The 23,302-nt window shown below is 30.8% G+C and overlaps 2 protein-coding genes across 2 annotated transcripts in view; one reads left to right on the top strand and one right to left on the bottom strand.

Moving 5' to 3' along the window:
* LOC113519711 (RNA helicase aquarius) overlaps positions 1–23,302 on the bottom strand; it is a 91,232-nt gene that overhangs the window by 50,730 nt on the left and 17,200 nt on the right. The gene's annotated exons all lie outside the window — the stretch shown is intronic.
* On the top strand, positions 1,843–23,073 carry LOC113519713 (probable G-protein coupled receptor Mth-like 1). The gene is made up of 9 exons (XM_026904890.3): positions 1,843–2,065; positions 15,231–15,454; positions 15,816–16,004; positions 18,201–18,316; positions 18,826–18,904; positions 19,920–20,083; positions 20,802–20,946; positions 21,088–21,180; positions 21,736–23,073. Exons 1-9 carry the CDS (start codon positions 2,060–2,062, stop codon positions 21,941–21,943), a joined length of 1,224 nt encoding a protein of 407 aa, XP_026760691.2. The 5' UTR covers positions 1,843–2,059; the 3' UTR covers positions 21,944–23,073.

Raw genomic sequence — 23,302 nt, forward strand, 5'->3', positions numbered from 1 at the left:
TATTAGAATAACTGTACCTCTGTGCCGTTCATAAAGTAATAAATATTTTCTCTATCGAAATTGACGTCTTCCCGATATTATAACATCGTAGTTATTTACTTCGTAGTTATAAATAGTAAAGTGTCCATTTTGTAATCTGTTTATATCCAAATACATAATAATCGACTTCAATGTTACAAGTGTCGAGCACTGTTTGACGTAATTAACTGTACAAATAATAGGTAAATAGTCCATTAATACAGAAATATTTTAGGTTATCTTTTAACATTTATCGCGACACATCGCGTCTCGTCACGTATCTGCCATACATTAAAAATTGGAATGAAGGTAAAGGTAAAATAACTACGTAAACAAATCGTTGTTAAAATAGTAAAAAGAAAAAAAAATATAAAATAATCCCCTTATTTACAAAAACGTGAAGCATCTCATAAACAGGAACTGGTTTGTCTCTTTTTTTGATGCTAAATTCTCAATTTGAATGAAAATGATAAAAAAGTGTGATTTTAGATTTTATGAATAAAGGGGTATAAAATTGACGTTAAATATTAATAAATTTTTTATGGCATAAATAATTGGAGCTACATTTTTATACACACATACATATATGCATACATATCTGTTTTTTTTTTGATGGGTGAAAATGGTATGGTAACCCCGCCTGCGTTAACGGGATACGCTGGCGGAGCACCAGTAAAGGGTGATAGATGAGAATAAAAACAGGCCAGTTAGCCCATCATGATAAATTCATTAGGAATTAACCATGATGGTTTCAAGGGAGAACCGCGAGGAGGTCGACCTGGTTGAGTATATTGCTAGCAATGGGATTCTCAGTCTCCATTACTAACAATCCCTTTCCCCCCCGCATACATATCTGTTATATCAGTCACTCATTAGTATAGACAGAAACAAAAATGCTCCAATTCAAATAGATCTACATTTTTTATGATACATAAAATAGTAAACAAACTAACGAGTTTGCTTGTTTACTAATCTTATGGAAAATAGTAACCATTGTTTATCACACGACCAGAACTATAGATATAAAAAATATAGTCATTCTGAGGACTATCGCGTTATACCTTCACACCAAACATACATGGAACTTACATTAAACATACTCGAAAGCACAGTTGTTTCAAGAAATCACGACAAAAACTAGAAATACACAGTGCAGTAAATACCGTTCTTTTCAATCGACTTCAGAAGGTGTTCTCAATTCGGTTATATTTTTTTATGTTTGTTTTTGTATAACCCCGACAACTATAAGCAAATTTGGAAAACTTTTTTTATCTGAAAGGATATCCTTACAGATTGGTCCCATAGAATTTTTATCAAAATTGAGTCAGTAGTTTAGTTTTTAATGCAAAATAACTGGTTTTACTACAAATGAAAACGGATTTTATTGTGAAACACGATTTTAATTATACTATAAAAATACCGCAACTGTCATCTTCACCGTGCTACAACGCGGAGAGTATAACGCTTACCCCATGTAAGAAGAATGATACTTTAACATTAATAATAAAATATTTCAATGTTAAAAGATATTTATATATTTTTAAAACAATCAAGTAGTTATATTATATACATTATATTCTTTTTTAATTTCTTTTAAATATAAGTTTAAATTTAGCGAATGTATAACAACTATATCAAAAATAAACACTCCAATTTTAAATTATATCTACTTGTTATTATTTAACATAAGTTTTTATTCATTGTTTCTTTAAATTATTATGAATCCATTTTTAAAAAGAAGTTTCGCCAACGTAATGGTATGTAATACGCCAATAATAAATACTCCAGTGTTAATGCACCCGAACTAAACGTAAATACGGAGGGCGGTACTTCATACGGCACTTACACGGCGACAGCACCGCACGCATCCACTTTCCAACAATTAAAAGTGAATAATAAAATTCGATGACCGTACATAAATTGTGATTTAAATATTTATATATTATAATATAGTTTACATTCGAATTTTAAATACCAGTGCAACGAGTTTTAGTTAATTAATGGTTGATATTTTATTAATTTTCAACAAACATTCGTAAATATGAAGGTAAGTGGTAAAAAATAAGTACACCGTTACGAAAACGTTATTTCTGATGTTCTTTTCTTTTATTTCAAATAAAATAATAAATCGACCTAATATTCACGAAAATGTTATTAATGTAGATTCTTTAAAATAAGTAACTCGTAACTATTATATTTATTAAGTATCCGTGTCTATATTGCAGAAACGAATTTTACAATACAAAATAGATTTTAGAAAACGTAAAATATTAAGGATATTCTTGAACCTATCAAATACAGATTTTAAATACCACAAAATGTCATACATATAATGAAGCTTATATTTTCTGTAAATTTTTATATTTTATAAAACAAGGTAGATTTTTCTTTTTTCATCTATGAAAAATGATTAAGGTGTTTTATTCCATATAGGAAGCATTTTAAATCTTTCGTCTTTTTTTATTGTAACACATCGCGGATTGATATTTATTATTAGGTATAAGTACAAAGTACATTTGCTATGTAGGTAGATTTTTTTTATACTGGGAGTGGTAAACAAGCTAACGATCCACCTTACGGAAAGTGGTAACCGGACCCTATGGACATGAACGATACCGTGGACAATGCAGGATATGAATACTGTGTCACCTTAGTCAGTACACGTTGACAGAACTGAGAACTACCAAAACGCAAATATACCCTTCAAAATCCTTACTAATATTATAAATGAAAAAGTAAATTTGTTTGTTATCTTGGTGTCTTAACGGTTTAATGTTCGTCTTGAAATGTAATTCACCTAGGATGGAGAAGGACGTAATTTTTACCCCGCTCATGCGGAAAAAGTCACAGGTATAAACTAGTAGAAGAGATTTTTTTAAACACTGCAGACAATGACGCGTATAATTCGCCTAATAAAACTAAGTGGTTACTATAGACTTATCCAATGGAAGGCTGGAATACCAAAATTATCAATAGTGGCTTATCGACCCTGAAGATGCCTTTGTAACTTTTGAATTACTTCAGTAAAACGAGCATTCTTCCACTATTTCGTACGCATGGTTTCAATAGTAGAACAAAATAAAAGATACATCAGATTTTCACGAACACAAATGTGAAAACCGCATCCAATTTGAGGTAGTAATTTTAATATGATGCTAGAACAAATCTACCTACTGGCAGACAGACAAAATCTCAAAAAATTGTTATCTTGGCCTTTACTGTTTTTAATTAGACCTCCCACATTAATTTTTCTTAAATATCGTTCGTTAAAAGACATTGTTTAGTTATAATTTGTTATATTCGTAAGATACCATTTACCTGCATTCGTGTCAGATTAAAACGTCTCAAAAATAAATTTAAATAGGGTATGTCTGAAAAATTATTAATATTATTACTTTCGAATACATGAGTTACTTGTACAATATGTACAAGTACATCAATCAACACAATGTGTTGGAAATGGTTCATTTATTTAGAAATACAGGTTTACATGTCGTAATGGGAGATAACCTTTGAAATAAGTCAAAACTGACACGTACCTAAATAATTATATTAATGATAGACAACGACTTATTATAAACAGTTTTGCTATAGTTGGTGCATATCTTTTTATAGAAAAAGAAAAAAAAAACAGTGTAAAACATTCAAAAAAATAGCTAAAATAAAAGGTTTACGTGTTTATTGAAAACATCATATACTAGCTGTACCTTGCGGCTTCGCTCGTGGTGGTATCATGATGTTAAATAACTTATAATCTTCTAAAGAAATGTGCTATAAAATACAAAAAGAATTTTTCAAATCCACCTGGTAGTTTCGGAGATTAGCGTATTCAAAAACACAAACTTTATAGCTTTATTATATTTATTAAGAATGTGAAGATTGAATTGATTTTATTTTTCCCTATTCTATACTCCCTTTCCTCCTATCAATTAATTACACAATGATCAGTATCAACTCTGAATTAAGTACTTTAGTGTAGCATTATGACAATATAAAAAGAATTGGTATAAAATGAGATATGAAAATATGTTATTATATTGAAACAAACATGACCTTTAACAACAAATTAGTAAGTAACATGAAGATACTACGATTAAAAATAATAGTTTATTATTATATGAGCACATATTTCATATTTGTTTGGCATATATATCTCAATATATATTTGGATACATGACTCAATGTTTTCAATGAAAACGGATTAATAAAATAAACGTAAATATTTTAGTAATATATTAAATTAATATGAATTAAATCTGCATATTAAGGAGATAGGAAAAACGTGTAAATAATTGTAATCAATTTTTTCAATTATCCTTGATATTATCGCATCATATTATTACTATAACTGATAATGTAGATATAATATGGATAAAATCTTGCAATAATAGATACGTATTCGATATTTACAATAAAAAAATAATATTTTAAATTAAATGATAACTTTAAAATAGTAGGTTATATAATAAGCTACTTAATTAATCATTTGTTATGACGAAAAAGCTGACGTGCCCACTTGACGCAAAGTAATAATCGTTGTCTATAGATATATAAAAAGCATTATGGACATCACAGTATACACAGTGCAGCCCATGCGTTATTATGCCTAGAGACTTATTCATAAAATCATCAAACTTCTCATAAATCTATTTTAGCTATTGAACTGTTTTGTATCTCTTTCTTTTGTACTAAATTCTCAATTTGAATGAAAGTAATAAAACAGTGTTAACAGTTAAAAAATATTTGTAGGTTTAGTTTTTATGGATAACAAGGTAAAGGTGTGTTTTATGCTTATTTATTTATTCTTAATTGACCACAATACAAAAATATTTAATACACAGAACTTCACTATAAATTTTCAATATTTTTATGTACATATATGTTAGTTGTCACCACTTCGCATATTCTGTAACCGATTTAAATAATACTTTTTTAAACACAATTTTTTTATAATTTAAATTAAATCTAAACAAAACCAGTTTATTATATTGATTAAAAACTAAACTACCAAACCGATTTTGATAAAAATTCTATGTGACTTTTATCTGAAAGTATGTCCTTACAGATAAAAGAAGAATTTTTCAATTTGGTTTATAAACGACAAAGTTATGAGATAATAAACACAAAAATAAAACTTTTTTAAAGTCGCTTGAAAAGGGCGACTTCGTTTAACTAGTTTAACTTGAACAAGTGTGGTATATTATCAATTTCTTGATGTTATAATTATCATAAGTTTACAAATAATAAAACTTGATAACAATGATTTTAACGCTTGTTAAAACTTAATTAGTATGACAATGTAAATTAATTAACTACATGTTCTAATTTGTATGAACACGAGATGCTAACTTTACATCTATATACTCGTACATAATACAGGATGCCAAGTGACTGTCTGACTGACCTATATATCAACGCACAGCTGAAACCGCAAAATCTAGAATCTTTAAATTTTGCAAATAGGTTCTTTATATACTGTAGGCGAACACTAATAAAGGGGGGGGGGGGGAGGGATTGTTAATAATGGGATCCAACAGTTCCATTGCTAGCAATGTACCCTATAAGGTCGACCTCCACGCGGCCCCTTCTGGAAACCATCGTGGTTAATTCTCACGGAATTCTTCACGATGGACTCCTCCACCTCTCACTGGTGCCCCGCCAGCATATACCAATAGTGCAGACGAGGTTACCATTACATTTTCACCCATTAAAAAAAAACACTAAGAAATTTTGAAAATTTAACTCTTAAGCGGGTAAATCGGGTTTGGATATTTGTATGGAATTTCGTCAGTTTAAAAAAATGAGACGAAATATTATATTTAACGTCATGGTTCAGAATAAAATCAGCGAGAAATCAAATACTACACGCGAGCGAAGTCGCAGGCATAAGCTGGCATTATAAATCCTTCGACACAGCAAACTGGTGATTCGTGGCGCCGGCGCCGTCTTTTTTATTCGTAATTTCGATCAATACGAGTTTGTTAACTTTTGAGATTAGTTAAATGATAAAAACAATAAATAATAAAAACAAATCTGTTTTCAATATAGCAAATCCGCAATTTGTAATAGGTATAAAAACTAAATAAGCACCTAGTATTTTTATTAATAAACATGAATATTTATTCCGAGTTAGAGGTTGACACAGAATACTCAATTAGATAAGTAAATAGGCGACTGACAAAGAGATTTTTTATCAGTTGTGATGCGTGTAGTTATCGAATTCCATTTATCTAATTATAAAAAATTCATCTGTGAATAGAGATTCATTTCATTAGATATTAACATGCTTAGCGAATTGTGGGTATGTCGAATGATATGTTAAACACATTGGCAACAGTCGACTAATGTTTCCTACAATGTGATCTTAGTAGAAAGGCCAAGAAGTGATAATGTCTCCTGCTACCCCATAAGGGATTACAGTCGTTAAAGTATAAAAATTCCCACATAGGTACATATGTAAATGTATCGAAAATAAATCACTTCGACGAGAACAGAATAATAAAGATCAAACTTAATAAATCCACTTCAAAAAGGAGATTATCAATTCTAACTTTATTAAACTAACATTATTTTTGTTTGTTAACTCATATCTCAGTTGTAAACCGATTTGAAATTCTTTTTCCATCTGAAAGGATATATGTACCTGCAGATTGGTTCCGTAGAAATCTTATCAAAATCAATTTAGTAATTCAGTTTTTAAATTAAAATAACAAACTGTCGATGTTTTCCCTAGAGACTACAGTATGAGGTTCTTCAAAAAGAATATATTAAGGTTTCTTCGGGGTCGAAAATGCGCACGTGACACTTCTAGTGTTGTAGGCGTTCGTAGGCTACAGTGACCATTTACCAATAGATGCGACGTTTGATGCTTGTTTTCCAACTTTGTGGTATAAAAACTCAAATGATTTTTTTGTAGAAAATCAATTTAATAATTTTACAAATTTGGTCATCTAATTATACCCAAATTTACAAATGGTAACTTCCAAATAAAATATCGATTCACGCTACATAGGGACAATCCCCGTACAGGAAATATGATGGTCCATCATGTTCTTAGCTCACCGAAATTGGCATCCTTCATATTTTTGGATATTTTTAATAGATTTAAAAAAAGGTTCTACTTACTACATTTCTTTTTTTACATTCAGTAAATTCATATTATTAACTTATTAACACACAGTGTGTTGGAGTCAAACTGTGTGTTATATCTATTAATATTACTATCTCGTTTATATCGTAGTTCTAATATCAAGAATTCTATTATTCTATAAAATCATAGGTTTTCGGAAATTTGTGATTAATAATCGTCGACTAAACGCCGGATGTGTATCGCAATAATCTATTAAGTTACGCAACTACTCTATTGGGTATAAGCTAAGCATTCACATTATTTATAATTTTATACACAATTTCCTCTACGAAAAATAATGATAACGTTATCAATGAGACCGAATAGTATGGCGCGGCACGGTCATAAGTCACGGTGCCGTCGATTCGTCGTATGAGCATGAGTGACCAATCTATCATCAAATGGAGGTTTTAATGATTGATGACAAATTGCATTAGGTGTTGCTAAAAACAGATTTAAATATATGTCACGAAATTACATGTCAATTGTTGACTTGACCTCAAGATAAACTTAATAGTAGTTATCTATTTACTCCGCGTAATTTTTCAGAGTTTTTATATAGAAAGGCAAAATAAATGAAAGAATTAGAGGTCCAAGTATTATCAAATAGGTACAGCGTGTGAAGGGTTTGCTTACGATATCTTATACGATATGTAATATTTTTGTGTTTGTATGTACTTCACTCTCGATCATGTACTGTAATGGAAAATAATAGGCTCACTATTACATAAAAAAAAATTTAGAAATGAGTTTTTTAATTCATACATAATTATTTTACTGCAAAAAATTTAAGAATTTGATGCATTATATTCGTAATATCCCTACTTATCAAGGTCATTTATTTCACACCCACCAGATATTTATTATCTTTTGTATTTTTCATACTGAGATTAACTTATTGTATTATGTAATTGGACTCGCGTAATTTTGTCGAGACAGATCGCACACGCGTATGACGCGTAATGTTGTAATGTAAAAATAGTAAGTAGGTAGGTGTCACACCTGCGACTTTGTAAAAGAAACTAGGTGACATATTTATTACAAATAGATTAGAAGACAGTCCCATCTATATCTGCTAGTAAGGTAAGAACAATAATTAGTCACTTGCTAACGATATATTTGTGGGGTTACTCTTGAAATAAATTTCAATAAACTGGATTTGAAATTGAGACGTTTCGCACTCTCCAATTGCAATACTATCAATAATATATAAATACTAGCGACATAATGGTTCCATATTGTTCTGATAGATGCATAGTTGTATAACTTGCCACTGCAAACTATTGCAAACCGATTCCTATTATAACCTAATTTCTAACGGTTGTTTCATGAGTGCAGTATAAAATTGTCATAGACAATGGATTGGATTAATATCGATATTAGAGTTAAGTATAGATTTGCTGAACTTAGATTATCAAAGTTCAATATAATTAAATATGTTTCAATACAACTTTATGAAAAGTTAATCAAGTTTCATTGAAATTATTAAAGAAACACCTTGCTCAATGAAATTAATAAATAATGGAAAAATCCAATCTATTAATACACGTTTTAATTGTACTAGTATTGGGCATCAACAGTCTGTGTTTTGGTTGCGTCAATTTATTAGTTTATTTACATATACTTTAAGTTCTATTGCAACACGCTATATTTACTTGCTAATGGTTATTTCAAGTTTCAATATACCTGTTGCTAATACGTTTAATCCATGATAAGTACATATTTCATCAAACATTCACAGTAGATATACTTTTTTTCCAAGTCCCTCAATATTGTATTAATTATCCAATTCATTATTCAGTCATTCAATTATAGTCATTAGGGACAATTTTGCGACAGATGGCGATTATTCATAGATATTTTGATGATTGACTGATGAGTAATATGATATATAAACATATTGTTATAATATATAGGTACTCGGGTCAAGTGCGTATCAATACATTCACTCGGCTCAATTCATAAGATAATTGTCGATAATACTTAGTTATAATTTATTAATGGAATAATTTCTCCTTTATTACGAATTGGAAGTAATAATATGTAAATAGATAAGTGTACATAAGAAAAACATAATTATAATCGATGTTTAGTTTTATGGATTGGTACTATTTAATAATTTATTTGTTTTAATTATTATAAAAGTGAAAGTGATTTCGTTTTTTTTTTGTTATCTCTTAGCACTTTAACGGGTCAATTAATTGTCACAAAGTTTACCATACACTTATAACCTTAAGATAAAGAAGGGTAGAGAGTAGTTAGTAGTTAGCATAGAGTAGTTTTTATACCGATCAGTCAAAAGATCCCGACCACGCGGGCGACGACGTCGCGATTAAAGTAAATACTCATACATTTATTATTTCGAAATTAACACCGAGCTAATAGAATTTCGTAAATCGAAATTCGATTAATTAACTTAGATAATGGAAGAGAGATTTGGGAGTATGCATAAAACAAGAAAGTGAAAGCAAGAAATTATTTAACACTGGTATAAAAAGTCCTTTAAACAATGCTAATGACTTAAGTATCCATATATACATACATAACGCAGAAGTTGGTACCATACCAGGTATAGTTCTATCTTCTATGCTTAAAATCTGTAGTAGATAAGGTAAAATTAAAAATCTCGAGAACTGTAGATGAATATGCAAATGAATTTTTGTAATAAATGAATAAGAAATGTATGCGAGTGAGACTAAAGGTTGTTGATTCTCTACCTACCCGTACAAAACGAAGAAGGAGAAAAAGAAATGCAAAAGTACTAAGTATATTTTGTAGTTTAAGATATTGTAATGAAGACATCCTGTCCTTTGTACTTATTTTTAATTTTAAGTTTGCAAATTAAAATTGTAATATTACAAAGGGTTTTAGAAGTTCGTCCTCTCTATTTGATATGGGGGACGGATTTCCCGATTTTAATAAAAAGAATAATAATTATTGAGGAAACAGAAGTCAATGTTTTTCGATATTTATTTGTTACGGACGGTGCGATGCTTATTATGAGTAGACATGTTGCATATTAATTAAGGCATAATTATAGTAGGTATTAGGGAAGTATTGGGAAACGAATACTAGGTGTTGAAAACATATCAACATCTAGTCACTTAGTAAAAAAACCTTCTTCAATGATGAACGTTTTCCATCGTTTGTGAAACAGAGGTGTTTGGGAATTCAAAGAATTGTTTTGCTGGTAACACGTAAACATGTAATCGATAGATGCTTAGATACGATGTGATAAACAAAACAAAAACAAATTGCGGCGAGTTACATTGATAAAGCCGTTTGAACTTCCGTTCTCCGACTGTATGATAACCATTTCCCCGGGTACAAAAAGTAGCATATGATTTTGTATGTGTATAATAACAGGAAAGGAACGAAGAAAAATGCGCTAGCTCTTTATTACACTACTGGTTATACCATTTTAATTTATCTATGTTACTGAGTATGGTTAACAATTTGATACTTGATAGAATGGTAACACTCAACAATTATGGAAAATACTAAAATATCAATTTTAGTGCACATGTTTTGATACTCGTAAGGACCAAGAGTTTATGCATTCAATATGCATATCAGGGATTACAACATTGTATATATAATATATATACAATATTATTAAGTAGATAACAGAAAACTTTCCAATGAATACGATAGATTCCAATGAATACGATTCTTCTGTACGTAATCTATTTAAAGTATTATATGAACAGATGTGCTATAATTAACGTTACACTACAACTTTATCTTCTACTAAAAATACGAGCCAATTGTGTGAAATTACAATTATCGCCTCACTTGCAGAATAAGTTCTTATTTCGAATTACTTTGCTTTATTTCATCAATTCTTATTTGTAATTAGCTTTCAGTTACGTCGTAAACATTACTTTTTTTTTCAAAACATTATCAGACGACGCCCTGTCTACATTAACCTCATATATATATATATATATATATATATATATATATATATATATATATATATATATATATATATATATATATATATGAAGTTAATGTAGACAATCTAATAAAATTAAGTGTTTTCTTTCAAGTATTTTAATACTAAGGAATAATTGATTCTCGAGAGGAAACCCGATGGCCTGTGATACGGATCTTGGGACACTTAGGTTAGGCACTAATTCTTCACAGCTATATATTCGATTATGATTCTTAGATATCCTGTATCATTGTACTAAAAAAGTTGTGAGAAAAAATAATTGTTAGGCGCTGACCATTTTGGTTACAATAAATAAGTGGAAATTGTCGCGGATAATATTCGCAAAGATAATCCGTGGCCGAAGCGAACAATTCGACAGTGAAATAAAATTAAATACAATATAATATACCTATTAGGAAAGAGACAGTCGAACAAAGGGCAATAGTTGACATCACGTTACCAGCCATGTGTGTATTAAAATTAGTTCAACGCGCGATAATTTCATTATGGTACGCTACTTGATACGACACCGCTCGCAAACCTAGTATAGATATATTTACTTCTTAAATATATCAAATACTTTTTTAAACATAGTAAATTTATTTTCGAACGTACTGCGACATAATTACAGGTAAATAGCGCTTAAATATCAGTCGCGTCTCAAAAATAATTTAAAAAGTATATTTTACTGTACAAGTCCGTACATTGGGCAAATCTTAGGTTTAACTAGTAAACCTTATTTTACATAATTTACATACATATATATTTTTATATGTTTTACCAACATAAATTAGTAAAAAAGACGATTTTTCGAACATTAACCAAACTACAACCTAAACTAATCGGTAACATATCAGAAATATTTTGTGATCTATTTAGTTAGCTATTTATCTCAGAGACGTGGAATCCAAATGTTAAAAAAGACATATTTAAGCTTGTTTAGTGCGTGATGTTCGTACTCGTGGTTGGAAAGGTAGGTTTAATTTGATTTGGTGATATCCAAAAAAATATATGGTTTTTTAGAAACCTATAGATTATAAAACATGTTTACAAACACGTGTAACATTACAAGAAAAAATATCAGATGAACTGAGAACCTTTTCGACCATCGCTCATAATTTTTTTAACTGTATCAAGTTGTTTCATCCCTTATCAGTGAAAATCATTTTGCTAACAGCAGGATTAATGAGGGTCGGCGTTCTTCGCATACCAGTTTATCTTAGATATTTGTTTTAAATTTTTATCTTGAAAACAAAGAAAATTCCATAGGTTTAAACCAAGTAGTACCATTTAACAAATATATATTTTTAGTAGTAGCCTGCCAAAGATATTAGAAACGTCTTTCTAGACTTTTAATTAAAAATATATTCGCTTCTAGCAGTAGTGCCAAAATATTTATTAAAGCGATTAAACTTGTAAAACAAGATGTTTATATTCTTCACTTGGCAGTGGTTACTGTCGCTTATTTCACCAAAAATATTACTGTCTCGTCTTTTATCATAATGTACATAAAATTATCTTTGTCATTTCATACTTTTTGTAGTTTCTTTATATTTCGTCATTTATCATTGTTTCATTGTATCAATGGCCCACTGCTGGGACCACTTTTATAACTTCTTTTTCTAAAATTCTAAAACCTATAAAACATATATATGGTACAGAATGTTTAAAAACGTTTGCACGAACCAAAGGGATTACCCTTACCTCTTTACGAATTCTTTACTAATGTTACAAATGTGAAAGTGAAGTTTGTTTGTTTGCTGTCTTATAACCTTAACGGCTTAACCAATGTCTATGAAATATATACGTACTATATGGAATCGAAAAGGACATAGACCACTTTTTACCACGGTCAATGAACTCACATAAACACTTCTTATAAATCACAGAACACTTATTGAAAAGAAAGAAGAAAAAAAAAATTTTAATTTCGATTGTTGCGAAACTACAAATATTTATTCATTTAGTTTTTCACCTAGGTCGATAATGAGATCAATGCACTGTCGTTATATAAATAGGTATATAATTTATTGTTGTTGTGTGTTGTTGTGGAGTTGAAATTGGCACAGACAGCCCGGCCTGGGCTGGCAACTTCGGCCTTGTACATAAATACTAAACGCATTAGGTACCTTCTTTAATATATCATTACAGATCTCGATAATAATTGTCAATTGACCCATTTCCACGATCGATCTTATAAAACCTTGAATAATTTTATTACGATAATACATGTCAATGTTAATAAGAGCTCATGACTTTATTAGATCATAGTAATTTCGAATAATAAGGTTCTTTATTCTTTCCAAACGACTTCAAAAAAAAAAGAATGTTCTCAATTCAAGGGTACTTTTCTATGTTTGTTATCTCATAACTCCATCAGGTATAAACCGATTTGGAAAATGTTAAAGTGAGTTTATTGGTATATTTAACCAAATGGTTTGAAATTTGAATAAACTGAACATGTACTGTATGTGATAGAGAAGAACATAGGAAACTTTTTATCCCGGTCAGTGAACATATCCAGGTTAAAGCTAGTAATTCATAAATTCGAGTATAAGTGTTTTCTAAGTTATGATTTTAATTATGTTTTACATTTTAATTGATAGGGATTCTTGTTGAGATTGGTCGTACCCACCCACATATTTTGTATTTCATGCTTTTTTTGTAATTATATAATTAGAATAAATTTTCATTTTTAATAATAAAACAGCGAAATTCCTTGTGAATATCCTTAATTTCTATTTATAAATGCTAAAACGGGATCACCTTGACGTTCGTATGAGTTCCGACAGTTGAAGGTTCAATAAACCCATCGACATTCTACGTTCGCTCGTATTTAAATCTATCAATTAAATGGTAATCAATGCAGCGCATGTTTTGAGCTGACCCTTGCACTAGACCCTTACTGATAAAAATGTTATTTATAATTTTTTTTAGAAAGTTATGTAAAGTGTTAGAACAAGAGCTCACTTCAGTATGTAGCGTCGAAACATACATGTAAATAACATTAATATATTATAGCTCATCGGTGAAAAATAGTTCATTACTATCATTGTGATGCCAGGTTTTTATGAGGTAGGCTAGGGTAGTCAAAGAATCTAATTTTAAATAATTTTGTTTGTTTTCATAGATGACGTTGTTAATATATAAGAGGACCAACAAAATTTGTAAATATAAAAACATTATTTTAAAACCTATGTTATTCGAGTTAGGGCCACTGCTTATAATATTTGTGTGTATGCTAATCCTCAATGAGGGTCCTAAACTATAGTGTCGTAGATGACCAATCTACTATCTATTGCGACTATAGTTCGCATAAAATTACTTATTACTAAAAAGATGACTGCCAGTTCATATTTATCAGGCCAACGGTCTCCACTAGCAACCATCATGGTTATTTCCTATTGAATTTATTAAGATAGGCTAACTGTAATAATAATAATATCATCATCATCATTCAGCCATCATATATAATAATAATATTTTTTTTTATACAACTTAGAATGGCAAACAAACTGACGGCCCACCTGATGGAAAGTGGTAACCGTCGCCTATAGACATGAGCAGTACCATGGACATAACAGAGTATACTGTTTCGACCATGATACCCCCATGCGTTGCCATTCCCGAGGACTCAGGTGTTATTCCTCTGTACTCAGTAAATTCACGCCATATCCCACCCTTCAAATCGAAACACAACCATGTAAACACAGCTGCTTCACGGTTAAAACACGAATGAGACAGAGGTGCCCAAGCAATCGACTTTTGTACAAAGTCTCCCTCTAGTAATAGGTATACTCCTATTTATTTTACTTAACACAGTCAACTGGCTCAATTTTAGTTTTATCTTTTCATTACTACTGCCCCGCCATTATATATCATGATCTTGACATGTTGATAACATGCGATTTTTTTCTACATAACTGGTTTATGGTCGTTGATCAGGATAAAGTAGTCTATGCCGTTCTCCATCCCATATAGTAACGTGTATACTAAATTTTATAGCGATCAATTAAAGCTATTACGACGCCAAGAAGTAACAAACTAAATTATTTTCTACATTTATATTATAATAGGAAGGAATACACTCCATTTTCATTCACACAAGTACCTATAAATTCTTAATAATGCCTATTTCTTTTTCAGAAATTACTCTTTCTTATATTAATCAGCTGCGGTGTTGCGCTATCAACTAAGCAATGTTGTCCAAATGGTGAGATTTTGTTACCCAGAGGCCACTGCGGCGCAGACCATATGGTATCACTGAATTGCCAGGAGGGAAGAATGCTGCTCAGAGACATTATCCTTAATGGAGATAAGGTTTCCACAGTGGACACACCCAATTTTGTGTTCGTCGAAGACCCAGAACAGTCAGTATCTTAATATTAATTTCATTTAAAATGCATTTAATTTTCGTGACCTCTCTTCGTGATTCCTTCCACATTCATTATTCTATTTAAGAGTACTTCTAGTTTGACCATCTTTTAGCATATCACATATTGTATCGACGTGGGTACATGCATACAGCTTCTAACGACGTTTTACTATACACTGTCTTTATTTTACTATAATAATATGTACTTAGACTATTAATCGGCTAATAGGCCGTTATGACAGTATTCTTTTATGTTAATATAATATAAATATACACAGCGTTCACAGACGTTTCTTTTACAAAAGATTCTTACATTAATGAATATGTATTTATTTTGTGATATTTATAAATTTCAGGTATTGTATTGGCACAATGTACCGCGACGTTGAGAATCATGACAATGGAACCATCCCAGTGGCCGTTGTGTGTTTCGAGAAGATCCCAAAAACAGGCAAGGACTTCGAGGTCAGCGGTATCCTGACACTTATATCTGTGGTGTTCCTCTTAGCCACTGTTCTAGTTTACAGCTACCTTCCACGACTGAGGTAAGAAAATCAGTTAAAAACTTTTTAAACAACAAAATAAAAACAATGTACCTACTCACGACTGTAATCCCAAAACAAGTTCATGGACACACAGACAATAGACGACGCAAGTACCACAGTCAATATGAAAACTATGCGTGTCAAAATACTATGCTCTGTGATGTTTTCTATCTATCAATAAAAATACAGAAATCCCCTTCAGCACTGAACAGTTTTATCAAACTTATTCTCAACAAAAATATATACCAGAGTTTAGGCAAAGTGCAAATATTCGACATCCTTCATCTGGGTTCATGTTCTGAGCATGTTTTTTGCCAACGACTACTAGATCTTATAGTGTGATTATTTAAGATTTTGGTCTGAAAAAAACCGAATATAATTTTGACCAAATTTATATGAAACCAAACCAGGAGTAAAATCTACCGAATACTAAAATCATTATAAAAATCAGTTCAGATTATAACGAAAGAAATAGAACAAAGGTATCGCGTAACAAATACACAAAAATTATATACAGGCGAATTTAATATCAACTTTTGAAAACTCTTGATAATATTGCAACGTTGTTTGTCAATGCAAAATATGTTACACGCCTATAAAATAAACCAGCTAGGAACATGGCTAAGAACTAGTTCTCACAATACAAGTTTCTACTTATCGCTTCGTTCGTAGGTAGGTGAAGGCACTCATAATTGTACCTGGTCGTTTGATGTTTGCATATGATATTTTCCTATTTACCATATGTATACTGTCTATAAATTAGGACTATATGATAAAATTATCCACTGTTAGCAGAAGTAACGGTGTCGCTTGATGTTACTACTCTTATTAGATCCGCCATAACTAAATACGCCTAAATAACTGTACACAAATGCTATTTTAGGTACAGTACTTTATGTTGAGTATTTTCCATGTGGCGACGAATTAAGAAAATAACCTGTTAGCATTCCGTTACACCTGTAGAAAATAGGACGCGAGTATTCTCATATGTGTGCATGTGTGCATTATTATGCACATTATAAGAAGGAAAACTCAAAACCCAGAAACTAAGTCAGCTAACTAGTCAAAAGAAGGGAGGGGGAAAAGGATTGTTAGCAATGGAGTTTGACAGTCCCGTTGCTAGCAATATACCTTATTAGGTCGACCTCCACGTGGTTCCCCCTGGAAACCATCGTAAACAATTCTTGTTGAATTCGTTGCGGTGGGCTAACTGAGCTACTTCATTCTCACCTATCATTTTTCACTGGTGCCCCGCCGGTGTATACCGATAGCGCGGGTGGGGTTACCATTCCATTATCATCCATTTAAAAAAAACTACTCAAAAGGACGATAATTTTGTTTTATGGGGAGACCGATGGCCAACGATGTTATGATGATGACTTTATGAGTAGGAACAAAAATAAATAAAAGCCGGATATTATTATTATGGTAGGACTAAACTGTATAAGTATCTATTTGTATCTAGAACTGGTTTTTTTTTTTTATTTGTGTTAATAATCCTGATATGGCCCACACTGGCCTTAGCTATCATTGATTCAACATCCAATAATATGTCCTATCTACTATTTGCTTTGTCTGTTAACTCTTTGGCTCTTATATCAATCTTCATGGTATCTATCATAATATCTAATATAATAAAGGTTTACTTACTATCGCCTTCATAAATGACTACTATTTTCCGGAGAATTATTCTGATATTAAAAGGTATGAGCGTAGTTAAACGCGCTCCAATATTATGATTAAAAAGGACACGACAACCGTAATAATCTCAGTAACGTTATTTTATAAAAATATATATTATCTGTTTATATAAATGACAATGTGTAACTTCAAACAAAAAATAAAAGTGGCTTCGTTAGAATAACATATTTGTACTTAATACAATGATAGTCATGTGCAAATATCGCATGTAGTGGCGTATGTATGAGTATTTATAGTCATAAAATACGTAAAAAAATACTGTGTGAATTACCTATACCCACACGTATGATGTACGTTTCTAAGATTTGCAAAGCGTGATAAACAGTCATTCACCTTACATTACATTACAGAAAATTAAGAAATTTAAAATTGCTACGATTTTTCAACTTCGACTTGAGTCACGTGATCAGTTTGAAAAAATAAAATACGATATAAATTGACGATTTGAGTCAAGCGATCAAAATGTTAATACAATATTATATCTATATTTTTCAGAGATCTCCAAGGATTATGCTACATGTGTATGTGTATCAGCATGGCATTTGGGTTCCTTATGTTGGGGACATTGCAGCTCAGCCGATGGTACGACGGCGATCTATGCACCACTACTGGTAAGTAAGAGTGTAAAATTAAAAAAATAAGTTTACATTTCCTTAAATATTGGTAGGATAATCGTATTATATTGGTACAAATTAATTTGTAAAAGTAATTTTGACTATTACGTGGATGAAATCCGCTTTAGAAAATAATAAATATAAGACACTCTTATATTTAACTAGCGACAAGACCCGGTTTCACATGTTTTTTTTGTTTATTAAAATATAGATCGTGTTACTTGTTAATAATGTTATATTTCATATATAAAGGATTTTTTAAAATCTGTTAATTATTTTCTAAATTTGTTCACTACAAACAAAAATATTAAACAAACAGAAAATAATCTTTTGTCCTCTTTATTATCTTAATTTAGATTATTAACCATTTTAACAGGCAGTAAACTTTTTTACATCTCTGGGCATCTGCCATAATTGCAAATTTCTATCTATAGCCTTAAGTCCAGGGTAACAATTATGTATATATATTATATACATCAAAATACTAATTATATATTTCTTTAAAGCTTTCCTCATATACACATGGATGATGGCCACATTCTTCTGGATGAATGTCATCTGCGTGAACGTATATCGCACTGTCAAGTAAGTTATAATTCGTGTCAATTATCTTTAAAAAAAAAATCTATGGAATACGCAGGTTTTGCACAAAAAAAGGACATTGTGCATGTCATGTGATATTAAAATATTGTTCAAGTTATTAACCGGCACATCAATATGCATTGATAATTTAAGATTAACGATGAAACCCAGTCGAAATAAAAAAAAAAATCGGTCCAGAATAAAGGTTCAGATCAAAGAGATCAATTTCTTATAAAGTCAGAACCTTACATTATTGAAAGACTTCCCTTTAATTTTCGGAGACGATCTAATGTTAGTATAGAGTATAACTCTACAATTATCTGTATATGAATATTTAAAAATGAAAAGTTTGTGAAGATGTTTGGATGTTTGCTACTCATTCATGTTTAAACTGCTGAACGGATTGGAATGAAATTTGGAACACGGACAGGTTATATCCTAATTCAACACATAGGATACACACGGGAAACAGCTAGTAAATAATATTAGTGGGATAAATTCCTAGTAGTAGTACTGGTACTCCTGAGATCACAGGGTCTCTTCCAGGGACTTGTTGCACTATAAACAGCATCATAGACTATAGGCTAGATTGGCTGTTCTAACCACATTCTGATGCAGTATGACCCCATTGCGAGATTAAATGCGGGAATTCCCCAATAAAATATTTTTTGTACTATTATGGTACTACTATATGCCGTGTGGTTCCACTACAGAATAGCGACTAAGGAACTTAATGGTAGAGAGATGTGCAGCAGCGTCTCTCTTAAAACATCTCCAACGCCTGACGACAGTTACTTGGCAACACGCTTGCCAAGCGTGGCTACTACAACAAAATCCCACAATAGAGGGAGGCCTATGCGCAGCAGTGGACAATTAACGGCTGTTATGGTATGGTATACTACTATGGTGGCATACAAGCATACGGCTCATCTGATGGAAAACAGTTATCGTAATCTAAAAAAACCAACATAAGAAATAACACTATATACAGCAGTTTTATTGTATACTATGTGTACAGGGATCCCAGTTACTTAAAGAAGACGGAGAGGAAACAATACTTTTGGTACAGCTGCTACGCATGGGGCGGCACCATACTCTTCTTGCTGGTATCCGTTATAACAAATTTCGTCGAGGGCGACCATTGGAAACCAGGATTCAGTCGGAGCAGCTGTTGGTTCGCCGGTAAGTCGTTTCAAATTGAGCAATATTTTTAGTAAAGAACATCCACATGCCACTATAACCTAATATTTTGGTTTTTAAGAATGACAACGCATTATGATGCTCAGGTCTATAAACGATGGACGCTTTTTTGCTTTTTAAGTTTCATTAAAAATGTTCAATATGGATAATTTTATTTTTATTGCAATCGAATATTTATAAAAAAAATACCAAAATACATTTGCACTTGTCACGTTCTAGACTACTTGGGAATACTATTTGGTTACATAAATATATAAACATAAATAAATCTAGTTATCAATGATCAATAATTTCAGACTGTCTTTTACAATTTTCATCCAAATCAATAACCGTTAAAATGCACTTTAAATATTCGTTTCATATCAAATCAGTTTTGGATTTGATGTTTTAATAATTCTCTAACCTCAAATCTCTTTCGCTGCAACTATATAAAACTAAAAAAGTATTAATATTATGTATATATGACTGTACTACAGATATAATCTTTTTAATGACCATGTAATTTTAGACATAGTACATTAAAATAAATACGTATAATGTTAACAGGATAACTGTTTAGTTTCTTTCGGGTTTTTCTCAGCAGATAACATTTCGAACCCTGTAGTAAGTTCATAAAAATATGACGACTTAAAAGAGCTTGACAAGTCTATACGAATAAAGACAATTTAAATTTGAATATATTTTATTATTTTTATTACAGGACGAACAGAAACTTGGATATTCTTCTACGGACCTATCGCCGTTCTCATTACTGCCAATATAGTTTTGTTCCTACTATCATCCTATACTTTATGGCGGCACAATAATAAATATGAGGCGAACAAGTTAAATATACTTAAGCACAAGTAAGTGTTAAATGTTTTATTGTATAATCTGTTACAATACAATTTATATTTTATATTTATATTTTCATTAAATTCTATTGAATTTTAATAGGTATAATATTATTGTGTCAATATTGAATGACGACCAAATGTGATTCGCAGGTTTTTGCTGTCACTCAAGTTATTCCTTGTTATGGGTGTATCATGGATATTCGAGATAGTCAGTTTTGCCCATGGCGAAGAACACGTGTTATGGTAAGCATACCGTGTAATCACTTATTTGAACAGGTTAATTGCGTAGTCATATTAGTTGTGTGAATTTGGTCGGTTTGTGTCTTCGGTAAATAAGAGTACGAGTATTAATCATTTTTCTACGTATTAAAGAGGAATGTAACCCACAGATACATTAAGATTAAACAAACGTTGGTAGCGCGCAGAAATTCTTTTTTTTTTTATTTAGTTTGAAGTTGGACAATTGAGACTATGTTGCCTTACAGTCCACAATAATAAAATATGTAATCTAGTCTATTCTTTTAAATGTATTAATTACTATATTATATAATATAAAATTGTAGTGAATTTAAAAAAAAAAAAAACACAACTAGCGAATTTAGAAATTTTTTACTTATAGAAAGCCACAGTATCAGTGGGAAAAAAACATGGGCGGTTTTATTTTAAAAAATCGGGGGTGGCTCACTAATCAATAATAAGTCAAATATTTACTAATTAGATAAATATTAGATTTCTTATAACAGTAGATTAGGAGATAAGGCAATGGTTTGGCATCGTTAACGTTCATAATTGTTTCAGGAAAATCACGGATACGTTCAATTGTCTTCAAGGTTTTATAATATTCGTGCTATTGGTTGTATTGAGACGGAGGGCTATTCGCGGACTTGCCAGTGAAAACTGCTTTGTGTTTATTACTCGCCCACTGGCTGAAAAACTAAGTCCCAACGACGATGAGGATGACCAGCACATACTCGCCGACGACACGGTGGAAGTCAGGCTTAATTGATAGCCAGCCGATTGTTGTATTTTCTTAATATAAGGCTAGCATGTAAATTACAGGTATCGAACACCAAAAAAGAATCTCGAATTTATTTATAATTATGTACTTGTAATTAATTCTTAATTTAAGAATACTATCATCACCAATACCTACTCCCGTTATAAAAAAAAATGTGTGTGATACGGATTAAGGCCCACGTAGACGAAGTAACTTTTATACAAGAAAAAAATATCTTTATGTTAATAGTTTGTTGGATCAAATGTGTATTGCAAGTTATTTTAGAGTTTTTATCATGATAGTACTAAAATATATACTTATCCTGGATTGTCTTTCGGTGGCGTTAAAAGCGTGGTAACATAAGGCAAACATAAAGAGAAATTTTATAGGAAAAATATTCGTCGTCCACAGAAGTCACTAAATTTGCATGAATTATATTTTTATATTTCAAATATACAATTCTATTTGTATAATGAATGTGCCATAAGACTAGTTTTTAATTAAAATTAGTTTAATGTGATATTAATAATGTGTAAATCAAACATTACAATATATCAATATTAAAACGTTGTTTTTGTAAAAAACTTCGTATGGGTATGGCAGGGTATTTGTATGTCTATGTATATCATCAAAATAGATAACAATTGTATTGTATATACAATAATATACACATTCCATGAATAGTTTTGTTATCTGTTTTGTATTTAATAGAGGTAATGAGTAAGGGATGGAATGGTACACAATAGTTCATTTTTATCTTAATGGCTAGTTTCCGGCTTCAAATATTTGGGACACAGTCAATGTAGTGTTTATGGTAGTGAAACTAAATTAATGTGAAAAAAGAAATATAATTTCAATACTCGCTTAATAGGTACTGATATGACAGACTGCAATATACGTAATGTAAATTCAATTAAAACCCAATATAAGTTTATTTTTCTCTTTTTAAAAAAAATCATAATTTATGTAATGATATTTAAATTAAAATATGTACTAAACATTCCGTTATGTGAAAAAGTAACGTTTACCGAATGTAAATATTAGAATAACAATAATAATTTTAAATAATATTGTTTTGTATGTTCCTATAAGCGATTAAAGGCTACACACAAAGCATGTATTAAAATGATAGAAAATTACGAACTGTTTTTCTTTTACACCGTCCCATAGTACTTATTTTATAATAAGATTTTTGTCATCCTATCCGTGTTTTTCTCATCCTATAACTCAGGGTTATAGGATAAAAAAAAACACGTCAAAGGAAAGCCCAATCCCATAGTTATATCTACAAAGAAGCATGCTTGCATAAGACGGATTACAACAGTTACACCTACTCCAACTCTATATGTCAAGGAAATTGGACAATAG

The sequence above is a fragment of the Galleria mellonella genome, unplaced genomic scaffold (genome assembly GCF_026898425.1).
Source record: "Galleria mellonella isolate WM207_F2 unplaced genomic scaffold, CSIRO_AGI_GalMel_v1 utg65, whole genome shotgun sequence".
Classification (NCBI taxonomy): domain Eukaryota; kingdom Metazoa; phylum Arthropoda; class Insecta; order Lepidoptera; family Pyralidae; genus Galleria; species Galleria mellonella.